At 43.9% G+C, this 13,438-nt stretch overlaps 2 protein-coding genes across 5 annotated transcripts in view; both read right to left on the bottom strand.

Moving 5' to 3' along the window:
• Positions 1–668: 668 nt before the first annotated feature.
• LOC125940264 (transcriptional-regulating factor 1-like) lies at positions 669–3,879 on the bottom strand. The gene is made up of 3 exons (XM_049656214.1): positions 3,589–3,879; positions 2,804–3,063; positions 669–1,054 (listed from the first exon to the last, which is right to left on the bottom strand). Exons 1-3 carry the CDS (start codon positions 3,733–3,735, stop codon positions 967–969), a joined length of 495 nt encoding a protein of 164 aa, XP_049512171.1. The 5' UTR covers positions 3,736–3,879; the 3' UTR covers positions 669–966.
• Positions 3,880–4,356: 477 nt separating this feature from the next.
• The window catches only part of LOC119464330 (transcriptional-regulating factor 1), a 31,779-nt gene continuing 22,697 nt past the window's right edge, over positions 4,357–13,438 (bottom strand). For all 4 annotated transcript variants that reach the window (XM_049656212.1, XM_049656211.1, XM_037725251.2 and 1 more), the window contains 5 exons: positions 10,827–11,070; positions 9,767–9,902; positions 9,051–9,100; positions 7,188–7,268; positions 4,357–4,619 (listed from right to left, as the gene is read on the bottom strand). In XM_049656212.1, the coding sequence (XP_049512169.1) occupies positions 4,498–4,619; positions 7,188–7,268; positions 9,051–9,100; positions 9,767–9,902; positions 10,827–11,070 (633 nt within the window). In that variant the 3' untranslated portion in view covers positions 4,357–4,497. The remainder of the gene's footprint in view (positions 4,620–7,187; positions 7,269–9,050; positions 9,101–9,766; positions 9,903–10,826; positions 11,071–13,438) is intronic.

Genomic DNA, 13,438 nt, shown 5'->3' with positions numbered 1-13,438 from the left:
CTCGATACTTCAGGGCTTACTACACCTTTACAACACAGCGTTCATCAAAACTTTTTTTTAAAATCAACGGCAGCTTTTTCAAATGGCATTTTACACTAATAGCAACTGTTTACACTTTGAGCGTTGGTGTCTATATGTCGCAATTTCCAAGATATGTATATAGCATAGCGTTGCCAAGTTGCAGGAAGCCCTGGCACAGCGCCTAGCAACAGACCTTGTCACTTGAGCGATGGCTCCTAAACTTCTGACAAGGACTGTACAGCTGCTACCTACATGGTGATGTACAGGTGCTACCTAGAAGTGAAACGAAGCACAGCAAACGTACAAAAGTGAACATATGGCTCCGTACAACTACACAAGGTGCCATGTAAAGGCAAGCTTTGTTAAAAATTCTGGGCACTATGCCATGCATCAGCTCCATGCCAAGTGCCCGCAATTTCATGTGTTGTTAAAATTACGCGGGCCTCTTACTGTAATAAAGGTTAGTGATGCAATCACTGATTATGCAATTTAACATGTTTCTGTGGACTCGGATGGAGGAAAGGTCTTGCTTGCTTCATGCTGCATCACTGTAAATAAACTCGCATAGTAGTTTTCTTCCATGACTGCAACAAGGCAGCACTTCAGAAGAAAGAAGGAAATAAGAGTCACTCAATTGGGGCCAACAGTGGTCAACAGCATATCCTTTCTTTAATCTGTGGAGAATGTGCGTCGCGAGTACAAAAATAACGAGACCCGCCGGACGGCCTTGGCAACGGGATCGTTACGACTCCCCAATTAAAAAGAATGACGAAGAACCTAGTATTTACAAGCCATGTACAGAGAAGACGACACAGGGCGAGGGGGGGGGGGGGGAACGGTGGGCCAGGGCGTTGGGCCAGAACCATTGGCCAGGACGTTGAGCAATTGCAGCAAATGTGGCAGCAGCAGCAGCAGCGGGGTCATCGGCAGCGCTACTGCCGATGCTCAGAACTCGAAGCGGCTGCTGGCCACCGACCGAGGAGCTCCGTGGCTCTTCATGTGGGCGTTGCGGCTTTTTACTTTGGCAAACACCCTGCGCACATTGCACACACCAAACTGTGGCATAAACATATTTATATGCGGAAGCATGAATACCACATACAGTCAATGTCTGATTTTTCGGACTCCCTAGAGGCTGCGAAAACGTCCGAAAAAACGAATGCATGCCTTTTACTGCTCCCAAGGGCTTAAATCGCCACAGACACATCCGAAATCGCTCTGACGACCTGCCAGTACACTTATTAGGCTCGTAGCTCGCACTGTGCTAGAAAACGGCGGGTTCACGCATGTATAATTAAGGAATACATATCGTGTGCATGACAATTGCCCCCTTCCCACTCTTAGTATGTTTCCCCACAATACTTTGCATATGCTTCACTGCGTAACACTGCTGTATTGAGGCGAAGCTTACTTTCGGAACCCGATATTATCAAGTTTCTGTGCTTTCCGAGATATTGGCGAGGATTACAAAGACGGAGTCAGCACCATTACTAACAGTGGCGAATTGTTTCACTGAAAAACACGGCACTGAACAGAAAGAAGCTTGGTAGCGAACATCGAAGTAGCTAGGCGTAGTGTTGCTGTGGTGGTAGCTACTACTAAGTGGTTCATTTGGAAAGAAAAGGTTGGCGCTATCTTCTGCAGCCCTTGAGGGAGCACGGCTCAGTGCATCTGCGTCAAGAGCGCCGGTTCGAGGAGGCAGGATAATGAAAATGGCGGTGCTGGTGGCTACGATTAATGCAGTTTCGGACCTGCAGTCATGGCAAAAAGCCCGGAAAATCGGAAGGCGAAGGTTTTTAGCATCCGAAATTTCAGACATTCTTAGACAGTGACTCTATGAGGTACGTGGCAGCCCGCGAAGGAGTCCGAATCATCCGGGCATGTCCGAAAAATCGGGCGTCCGGAAAATCGGCCGTTGACTGTATACCACTAGTTCTTCTGAACACACATGTTACCCACTTTTAAACAAAATCACCCATGACAACCCTGTTGCAGGTTTACAGGTTAATTTATGGCAAAGGCAGACATTATTTGAGCGAGAAATGGCAATGTGCAGGGAGCTAATAAGATTCCATAATTAACTTCAGGGCACATGCTCCTAATTGAAAATTTGAAGCCACATGGTAGTGAAGTTATGTCCACTTAACAGTACTAAAAGTAACACCGTTATCAAGATATCTGGTCTTAAATTGAGTCACAAAACACATGGGAGCTCCTGCTAATAATTTACTAAAAGTGTGCATCAAGTAGTTTGGAACAATCTGAAATGTAACGCCAATATGTCTTTCTGTGGATTTTGGAGGCAGATACCTCGAAAATGGTACTAGTCTTGAAATTTTTGCTAGGCAGACCTGATTTCACTACGGCTTGGCTTGAATTGGAATTGGAGTATGTGTCCTAAAGTGAATAATTAATGCATGCATGTGTCGAGGCCTTGGCAACAAAGGGCGAAAAGATCCCTAGATGGAGCTCATAACTGGCACAACTATTTCTGCACACAAACATTTGTAGCAAGTTTAGACAGGCAAACGTCAAGTGAAATGTAGTGCTGCACCTTCTACTACTAGGTACTTCCGAGTTGAAAGAGCGACGCTATTACACCTTTTCCCACCTTTTTTCAGACTCGCTACATAAACTACTGAGACAGACCTCGTATGTTGTGGTTGAGCAGCAGTGTTACATATAAGAAAGAAAAACTTAAGGAGAAAAAACTAGGGAACAAGTTTTCGCCCTATCACTAAACACTACTCCGACATACCTTAATCCGAGACGCATGACTCACCTGCCACAGAGTCTGCACGGAAACTCCTGCGGCGGCTCACAGGGTTGCACAGGTTCCGACGAGGGCACAGTCGGCTTGGCTACGGCTGCAGGCACGGCCAAGGGGCTACCGGCCATTTCCTCCATGTCATCTTCCTCCGGTGCCGCCTGGTCAAGCTCACGTCGCCGCCGCAAACACCGCAGCCGCCGGTACTCCTCGGGTGCCACTTTCTTCCACACATAGTAAAACTCTACACACTGCTGTACATTCTTGGTTCCAACCTGCAACACAACGGTCGCCAAGTGAGAAGGATTATGAAAGAATGAATGCACTCCGATACTTGACACAGCTGACATAGAAGCAACGCCAAAGTGGTCATCTTAAGTTTAAGTAAAACACAGAAAAATGGGCATGAATGAAAGTCGTAAAGCATTTATAAAGCAAACTCTAAAGACGGCTCCAAGTTAATTTTCAGAGAACTCAAAGGTTCCATGAGAGAGAATTACTAGTTGTACATCACAATGTGCCATGTCATGCCTGCAAGGTTGGTGAACAAATTTGATCATGCTTTATGTTTACTAGAACAATAGTGACTGGCACTGGACATTACCGTCACCAGACCCGTAGATTTAGAATGATGTAGGTGTTCACAGTGAAGACAGACCAGTATCACATGAGCAAGAAATGCAGCACATTGCTTTTCCATGCAGCAGCCATGACAGTGGCTGCAAGCAGCAGGATAAAGTGCACTGCAAGCGGATGCCAAGTGGATACCAAACGTCTGCAAAATGGATGTTCCAACAAACCTTGGTGGCCACGTGCAGAAAGTCCTTGTCGAAAGTGGCCAGCCCTTCTTGGAAGCGTTCCATCTCCTCGCGGCTCCAACGGTGGCACTCAGGGTAACGGTACGTCAGCAACGGGTGTCCACCAGGCAGCCGTGGTTCCCGCTCCATCAACCGCAATGTTGCCTCCTGTGCACCACGTTGCAAGCACCTTGAAAGGCACCCTCAGACTGCCGGCTGTTTTTACAGTGAACGGCAGTTGTCATCAAGAAAATGGGACGATTCTGTTTATTTGCTTGTCGCAGTTCAGTTCAGGCGTGACCCCACAAGATGTGAAAAAAAGAAAGAAAAACCTAATTATACAAGCAGGTGGATTGAACTAATAGGACACTTATATGACATCAACTGAGCTAAAACTACATATCCCAATGGGCTTTCTGTTTTTGCATTTTCCAAACAGAATCTGCACATCTTGTTTTTTTCCCCCCTACTTTTCATAAAGTGAATAGAATTTTCACCAACATTTTCCTCGCATAAAGCCTCGAAGCAAACCATTACAATCGGAGTAAATACATTGCAAAGCAACACCGTAGATACATAGCCCTGCAGGAAATGGCATCAGAGTGTGTCTAAGCAAGTTTTTTAAAAGACCTTAGCATATCTTAATTTCTGTAACTTATGGCCTTTGAAAGATGACTAGCCGCCAAGGCCGTGAAAGAAGCCTAGTGGCTCTCTAAGCAAACAGGTGTCAAGATTACTTGTGGAGGTGGTATCATAAGCCAACAAACAAATGACACCAAGGCCAACTGGTTTGTTGGCTTCTTTCAATATGATTAATAAAAATCGGGCCCCTCGGTTCCCTTTCTTCTTGTGGAGGTGGGTCACACATAGCTCTGGGAATTTTAGTGGCAGTGACCCAACTATGCACTGATGTCAGAAAATGGCACTTGCCTGCAGATTTCCTTGGCAGAGTGCCAAAATGTGGAAGGCATACTCTCGGTTCCGGCCCCCGCCAGGAATGGCCGCACAGCACGCCAACTCCAGGTAGTTCTCCACTGCGGCCCAAAAGAAGTTGCAGCGAGGTCAGCAATTTAATCATTGCACAGTTACTGAACATACTGTTCTGCGACAACCAGACACAGCTGGCCACAACCTGTTTAAAGTGTGCTCTCGATTTCAGAAAAGAATCGATTGATTTTGTAGGGATGACGACTCTTTCCCGTCTCCCAGCGTTAGTCTTCCCTGCACGGCTTTTGCATCTTCTGACGTTCAGCTTCCTTGTGCTACGCACAGGTGATAGTGGAAGTCGCTGTCAAAGTTGTGCAGCTACAAGAGATCGCGCGAGTCTTTTTGCGTGCGAGTGTTCCGAGTGCTTCTTTTCCTTTGGCTGTGGAATTGAAGTTCAAATTCCATGTTGTAGCACTTCTGCACCATTCTTGCCCAATTTCACAAGATATTCTATATTGATCCTTTGTTCCATTTGTTCGTCGATCTTCATTTCTACAGATTAAAAATTGGGTTGCACAAAAAAGTGCCCGCATAAAATTCTGCCTTGTTGTACAGTAATACAGCTCGTACTAGATGTCAAGCGATTACTCCCGGAGTGGCACCGCTACTCTCCCACTTTTTTTTTTATGACTAGCTGCATGAAATACTGGGACAGACCTCGCATGCTGTGGTCAAGCACCTCAGTTACACGTAGGAAAGAAAGAACTAAGAAGGTCAGTGCTTGTAGAGTAGTGAATGCCGGAAACTCTGGCACTATGAATAGCCTCTCATGTTGAATTCAGAGTGTTACATTTCTTGTGTGTATTTCGGCAAGCTGTCATTGTTGAAATAAAAAGAGTAATAAATGCCCCTTTTGAACTTCCATAACCGTGTTTTCAGGTTCCTCTCTTACAAAGAGCACTAGAGACCCCACAAGTTCGGCACATGTCCAGAACACATAAGGACCTTGGAAATTGTACACCTCATCAGAAGCAACTGAAAATTCGGTAATGCATAAATGGACATACAATGTTGGAATGCAAGACAGACAAAGCAGTAGGCACACAATGCATAGCACTGACTTACAAATTTGGTCTACGTCAGCTCTTCACGTGTGTCTGCTCTCCTGCTATCTTGGTGTTCGAGTGCCGTCTCAAATTATGTATACCTAGTTTGCTCAAACAGAAGCATGTCGCATCTACAGACAATTATACAAAAGTGTACAATCTGTTCAGATTTATCTGGGATCCGAAATTTGTATCATCGAAACAATTAAAGCTACAGCTAAATTAAAGAGTCAGAGGTGAACTCACTCAGGCACACGCACGTAAAGAGCATTTACAGTATATACCACTTATAACGTAACCGTTTATAGTGCAAAACTGGCTACAACGCGGCCTTTTCCGACTCCCATTTACCCTCCAATAGAACTCCATGTATACGCATACCGCTTACAGTGCAGCCGCGTGAGACGAAATACCGGTTATAATCCGGCTTCCGCGGGAAACTCTCCCCGACAAGGGCAGTAGCGAGCACGCTTCTCAACGAGGTGCATCCAACGATGGGAGAGGAGATCAACGAGGGCGATGCGGAGACGTGGAGCATGAGTCCAAGGGCAATAAAATCGTCGCCGCGCGCCGTATGTGCGAGTGAAAGCGCGCGGGGGACGCGCACCTTTACGGAGAGCAAATGCACAGCCGAGAGCAAACGCGACTTCCGTCGCGCGAAAGGCCGTGGGAGTATGGGAGGGACGACGCTGTGCTGCGGCACCACGTGCTTATCTTGCGCGGTGTAACTGGTATCTTGCAACAGGGTGCAAGGGTAACTGGCGACGCAATCTCCCACGCAAAAGGAGCAAAGCGGTAAGGCAGCGCGGGAGGGAGAGATAGGGGGAGGGGGGGGGGGGCGGCTTCTAATCAACCAACAAATGTGTTCTTGTACTTTGCGCCTGTGCCGGCTGTCGGTGTTATCGCGCGCACCATATCTTGAAAGTGATCTCCACATGGCTCTGACCTTTGTATGCGCTGTGCTTACGCCGCTCAGTTTCCGTTGAAGCGATAGGCCTTCGCTCGCTGCGGCGGCCGCGCTTCCCCACGCTTGCGTGGGGAAAAGCACAATAGGGAAAAGCAACAAAAACGCCACTGCTTCAAACTCTTCACGCCCAGTCGCGGGCTCCGCGCTGTCTTGCGCCGCATCCACGCCTCCGTACCAAAAGAGAAAGGGAGAAAGCGCGTGACTGCGCACTGTTCTCTTTCGCAGTCGTCGGTGGGGCGGCGTTTATTCGTATCAACCAACATGGGTCAAAAATCGATTCGTAACAACCGTTCTCTAGCACGTTGCAATGTAATGGGGCTCGGCCGGGACCACAGAAAAATTCGTATTACCCGGAAATTCGTATTAGCCGTGATCGTATCATCGAGATTCCACTGTGGTAAGTAAAGGAAGAAAAACAATTTGCCCCATTCACTGTTCATCAGTATTGCAGTCTACTCAAAGAGAACAAAAATTGCAGTTGCTTGTATAAATTACTTTTAAAATAATAAAATTTTACGAATTACAGTACCATGGTGTGTGAACTGGTGAGAAATGTGCAGGGAACTTATGTCAGTGTATTCCATCTCAATTCTACAACGAACCTTCATCGTCAGCCAAGTGATCTCCAATGCGTGGATCCCAGACAAGGTCAGCAAGGTGCTCAGACTTTAATGCTTCTTCGGCTGAAACAAAAACATTGGCAAGATAAACTGCAAGGGAAGTCGTGAACGGCCTAGATGTCATAATCTGTACATTCACGACATGCAAGACTTAGCAGAGTATCCTTTACTTGTCAGGCAGAATCTTCACAGATTATAACTAGAACTTCGTCATTAAGTGGATTGTTTGACTGTCTAGCATAGACAACACTGTCAAACACCGAAAATAGAGAACAGTGGCAAGAATGCTATTAAATGGTCCAAAAGCATGAAGTGTTCAAGTGTTATCACTGAGCATTTACTACATAGCCCTATAGGTACTATCCATATCAAAGAGCCATAATGATGACTAGAGACAGGCACACATTCAATAGCCTTGAAACAGCCTTAACATCACGCATTAATCTAGAATTGTTGTTCTTTCTGGGGTTTTACGTGGCAAAACCAGTTCTGATTATGAACCATGCCGTAGTGGAGAACTCCGGATTAATTTTGACCACCTGGGGTTCTTTAACGTGCACTACAACATAAGCAGACAGGCGTTTTTGCATTTCGCCTCCATCGAAATGCGGCCGCCGCAGCCGGGATTCGATCCCGCGATCTCGTGCTCAGCAGCGCAATGCCTTAGCTAAGACTGAACCACTGCGGCGGGTCATCTAGAATTGTTACAAAAGTCAATGGCTGTCTCTGTGTTATAGCAATGATCCCTCCAGTTGTGCAGACATTCTGCGTCGTTACTTCCCACGAAATATTTAACCACCTTTGCAAAAAGAAAAAGTATCACACACAGACACAAAGTTGTGGACAATGAATGTGTCGAATGAGCAAAAACAATTTATGGGACATAAAGAGAAACACGAAATCAGCTTAGACTCATAAGATGCTAGTTAAAAACTCATTTCATTAATTTCGTGATGATAGGTTGATCATTACAAGAAAAAAATCGAGGGTCAAACTAAAACATTTAAACTTTGTGCTGAAACCCCAGCACTGGTACATCAGTGTAACATCATGGATTTCAAAGCATTTTTTCATATCTGGGCCACTGTGGCGGACTGAAGGTTCTCGAAATTTGCCAAGTTCATTCTTTGGCTCTTCTAGAAAACAATGCAGTCCATCTTTGTTAATTAAAAAAGAAGAGACAGTCAATATCCATGACGTCACAATGAGCCGGTGCGGAAACATGAAGGAGACGCCGCCACCTGTCTTTCTTTTTGCATCTTTTCTGACTTATAATGCATCCTTGCATGGTTAGAGTGAATTTTTTTTTATTCCATAGAAGGGTTATTTACCAAAGCTCAAATAGTTTTTCTCTTTAGCGCCCCTTAATCACAGCCCAGGCCGTGTCACTTTAAGCTGCACCAAACTTTCTGCGGCTGCAGTTTCTCACATAATGAACTACATGTGACATCATACCAAGTACAATAAGAATGTTGACCCACAAGACAACGTCCCATAAAAAGTAATGCTGACAAAAAAGTGCTCTAATGCTGACTAAGTATGCACTAACTTTCACGATTACCATTTGCACATACTTTTAAAGTGTCTTATCATTTCCTCTGACTGCATGTGTTACAGCAGTGCAATGATGATTATGAAATGTGTCAATGTAATTCATTAGGGCTTGTATGAAATTGTGCTATGTTTCGGCACTGGCACAGCAAAGTTACACACATTTGGTTTAATGGCCAACTTATGACAGAGAAAAAAATTGTCACTGTATTTTATTTCGTTATAAACAGCCTTTTGCTACAGTAGAATAAAGGCCAAACTACAAGTGTTCCTTGTCAAGAACTACGAACTCACCATCTAAAGGGGGCAACTGGGCTTGGAACTGGGGACCAACATTGACGTGCCTGGGTGACAGAAATAGCAAGAATACAGAACAATTAGAAATTAAAGGCACCCTAAAAAAAAAAAAATTCTGATGCTCATTCTTATGCTCAGGAAATGTGATGATCACCAGTAACTATAGTAGGGTGTCATGACGTGTACGTTATACTGATGTTTTACCAATAGGTCGTACCAGCACATGAGAATTTGAGCAGAGAAGTATTCCTTTCAGTCATTTCTATTTCACACCCTTTTGGCGACCTTCTATGGTTGCCGCTGTTTCTAAAAATGCTCAGCTGCTAATATGAATCTGTTCTTGGTGTTGCAAGATGTTATACGAATTTGCCACGGCCACTCACATGAGTTATGCTCCTTGTCGTTGCGATATTGCCATATGCTGCGAACTGAACAGTAAGAGAAGGCTAGCGAATCAACAGAATAGCAATTTGGGCACGATGGTTGAAGTTCAGGATTGCGCATTTGCATCTTACATTTGAGTGTGTAATCCTTGCTTTTCATCGTATATGCTTCATTACACTTTTTATTCATGCATCAGTAGCTAAACACAGTGGCCTTCCAGTCCCTGATCAATGTTACCTGTGCTGAAGCAGGCTGTTGTTCCTAGGCTAACAGCAAGGTTTCAATAAGTGCGACAACAAAATGCCCCGTCTTGAAGTGGCCTCACTTACGGAAGGATGTCCGTTTCTGGAGCCAGCTCACCCTCCTCTTCGGAGAGGGGCGCCTCGCACGGACTCTCCAGAGGTGACTGGGGCACCAGACCGCTGCCTCCGCCACTAGGTGGTGGGTAGGCGGCGCTCACCCGATCTGCATGCATGGAAGCACAAGAAAGGTTGAAGTAAGCTATCAACAGAGCCCTTCTATCGTATACCTTTGTGAGACAAGGTTGCATTGCAAAGGCACAACACAAAAGGAAAAACACATGCACACACATTGGATGAAGCGCAGATAATCGTTTTGGTCAGACGTAAAAACTGGAATGTACTGGGTGTTCCAGCAATGGCTGTCTTAAAACATTAAATATAGGAGATTAGAAATGAAGTGATGATATTTGCTGGCCAACATACATTAGGTGCAATAAATGTCAAATGAATGAGCGGAAGACGCATATTGTAGTTGCAGTATAGGAGTCCGCAAGTATAAAAAGCTTAACTGTTCACTAGAAACTCGGCGTCTTGCCGACAATTTGTGGATGACTTTCTCTAGCAATGAAGGGAATGCTACAGAGGTGAAGCACGCATGTGACAGTGCTCATGAAAATAGTAAGACACCATCATTCGCATTTAACACAGAGAAGACGGAAAATGAACATCTTATTTACTGCAGCATTTATGTTAAAGCAAAACAAGATTCACCACTCAGAGCTAAACTTGAATTTTATTTTATCGCACTGCTCTTCTGCATTTCCGCGAATGCAAAACTTGCATGTAGCAAGCAAGCTGTGCCGATTTTGGTATTTGCTCTGCGTAATCAAAACCGAAAGTGCTCTCACACTCTGTCCAACTACTTGGAGCAGTGAAACGTGTGCAGAAGCTCTGCACATGCCACAGAAGGTTGTCCGCAAGTATAACACCAGCTTCGAGAGATACAGGCTCAAAATTCTTGGTGAAATAGGTTGCTCTTTGCGTTAACATGTTTCCACACAGCAGGAAAATGCTGTCGAAGAAAAAAAAATGCTTCTTTTGCCCCCTCTTCATATCATTCGTATAACAAGATGTACTAAGCACTCACCCCTCGGAGTGATAGCGTGAGGTGTGACCGGTCCAGCTGACCGCGGTCCTGAGAAAACGTGCCAGAAGAGACCGGAGCCTGACCGGAGTGGACTGAGCATGGGAGGTGGAGTGTACGGGGGTGGTGAGGTGACTCCGGCAGATCCCTTGCAGCCCCCGGCCTCCCCGCAAGGGTCCCAGAGACGAGGAGAGCGCAGCCGGCTCGGAAAGCCAATGGCATTCACGTGAGGTGGGATGTACAGGGGCTGCAGCAAGCCACGACAAACACAACAGAATTGTCTTACGAGAAAGCTTTAGCTCAGGGCCAACTGCGATTTCCCCATTCAAATACATGTAAAACACAGAAATGCCTTCATGAAACATTCGCTAGACTGATTTAAATGACATTTGTTGCACTTGAAAGAGAAAGCTGAATCATACAAACTGCAGGAAGCAGAATTTTGATTTCAGGCCTCTTGGGTTTTAGGAATTTGCCGAAGATTGTCAAGAGAAAAAACTATTTTTGAAGCACAATGTTTACAAAAATGTAACTCTGCACCAAAACAAGCTATCGTAATTCTGTAAGCTGCATCTTGAGCATCTGAAGCAGACAAATGTGACATACGAGTACACAGTTTACATAAAAATGTTGCTATGATTACAAGAGCTTTGCAAAAGTATTACTCACATATGAGTGACATAATTCAGAGTGGTGAATATTATGTCAATTTTGTCTGCTTCAGATGTTTCAATACATGCAGTTTACGAAAGTAAATTTGATACTTGGGTTATTTAAAACTTTGTGATACTGAACTTCTGGAAGAGAATTAATCCTAAATAAAAAATGTACTCAGTAGATTTACTTTTAAATGCAACAAACCTCATGAAAATCGTGCAGTGGTTGCCGAGAAAAATTATATTTTTGTTTCCATGTACTCGTATAGGTTCTCCCGAGGTAAAGCTTCCTTTAAACCGACACTGGCAAGGAACATTCGACTAAAATAAAAATGGTGAACTGCACTTTAGGGATACAAGAAACATCATTCGTACTGCAAGTGGAGCAACCCAGAAAGGATGCTTAATTAAATTCTGGGGTTGTTTTACATGCAAAACCACAATCTGATTATGAGGCACACCTTGTAGTGGAGGACTGCCGATTAATTTGGACCATCTGGGGTTCTTTAATGTGCATCAAATGCACGGTACGTGGGTGTTTTTGCATTTCGCCCCCATTGAAATGCGGCCGCAGAAAAGAAGCTTTAAGGCCACACAAAACTTTTCTTTTTTTAAACGGAAGCCAAGATTTAAGTTACTTTTTTTCCAGAATAATCATGCCTTATTTAACTTATTCAACTAATTAAAGTGCAAAAAATGGTTCATTTGATTTTTGGCAGGTAACTTGTATCATAAAATGTGGTAAAAGTGCTAGTCAACCCAGCAATGATAAGTAACTAATGAATTGCTGAATTGAGTAAAGCTTTGGCATTTGTGTAGCTAAGTATGGGACCTATGCGATGAGCTAGGATAAATGCAATGTCACAAATGTTAAGGAAGTAATGTTAGAAAAACTAGGCAAAGTGATATAAATTGCTAATTTGGACTAAATTTATTTGCAGAAAGAGCTGCAAATACAAAAATATTGCATCAATTTCTTTTGTCTTAGTTTGTTGCACACATCTCTATGTGAGGAATGAGTGTGCAAAATGTCATTTCAATATATTCACTCAGAATAGAGTTCTCAAAGTTTGCATAACATGAAGGTGGAGCAAGATCTTGTTTTCAGAAAAACGTAAACAAATCTTTCAAACCATATGAAACGTGTCAACAACACAGAAGCCTAACATGCACCAGCTTCATAGCTGGAGCCCTCATGCGATGCACTACAGTCTCTTTTTGTTTGTATGGCTGCTCGTCAACAACATAAAATGAAAAAAGTATTTTGAATAATATTTATCTAAGTGAAATAGTACCGATTTTCAAACCAGTGCAATGTGGTTTCGGTTATGCAATACGAGGGATGGGTTGGAAAACTCACTGTAGCTCCCAAACTAATGATAGGAGGATAATTTCTTTTGCAACATGTTGGTGAATGTCTGGGCATACATAAAGTGTAAAAAACAAGAATGTCAATCTTGTGCAAAAAAACTGACTTTTAAATGTGGCCTCCCACCTTAACTCCCTTTCGTAAAAAAAACACCCCTCAGTAAAAGACACCCTTCAGTAAATAAAAGACACCCTTCAGTAAATAAAAGACACCCTTCAGTAAATAAAAGACACCCTTCAGTAAATAAAAGACACCCTTCAGTAAATAAAAGACACCTTTCTGTAAATAAAAGACACCTTTCTGTAAGGCCTTCAGGCATTAATGGCACTGAAATAAATAAAGCCGGGCTTGAGCTTCCCACACAAGCTCCTCCGAAGTCGTGACATTTGGACAGCATCCACAGCATTCTGATGTGAAAATAGTTTATCGATGAAAGGACAATGTTGCATTCTAAAGAGAAGCAACAACCAAGTCTGGTGAATACCAAGAACTTTAGAACAAAATTGGAAACACACGCAAAAATGCTTTGAAATTAGTGACATTTTTTTGTAAGCACACAGCGCTAAAAATTAGGTAGCACAAGAAGACAC

This window comes from Dermacentor silvarum, chromosome 9, assembly GCF_013339745.2.
Source record: "Dermacentor silvarum isolate Dsil-2018 chromosome 9, BIME_Dsil_1.4, whole genome shotgun sequence".
Classification (NCBI taxonomy): Eukaryota; Metazoa; Arthropoda; class Arachnida; order Ixodida; family Ixodidae; genus Dermacentor; species Dermacentor silvarum.
The sequence above is the reverse complement of the archived record's forward strand: the minus strand, read 5'-3'. Positions and strand labels throughout refer to the sequence as shown.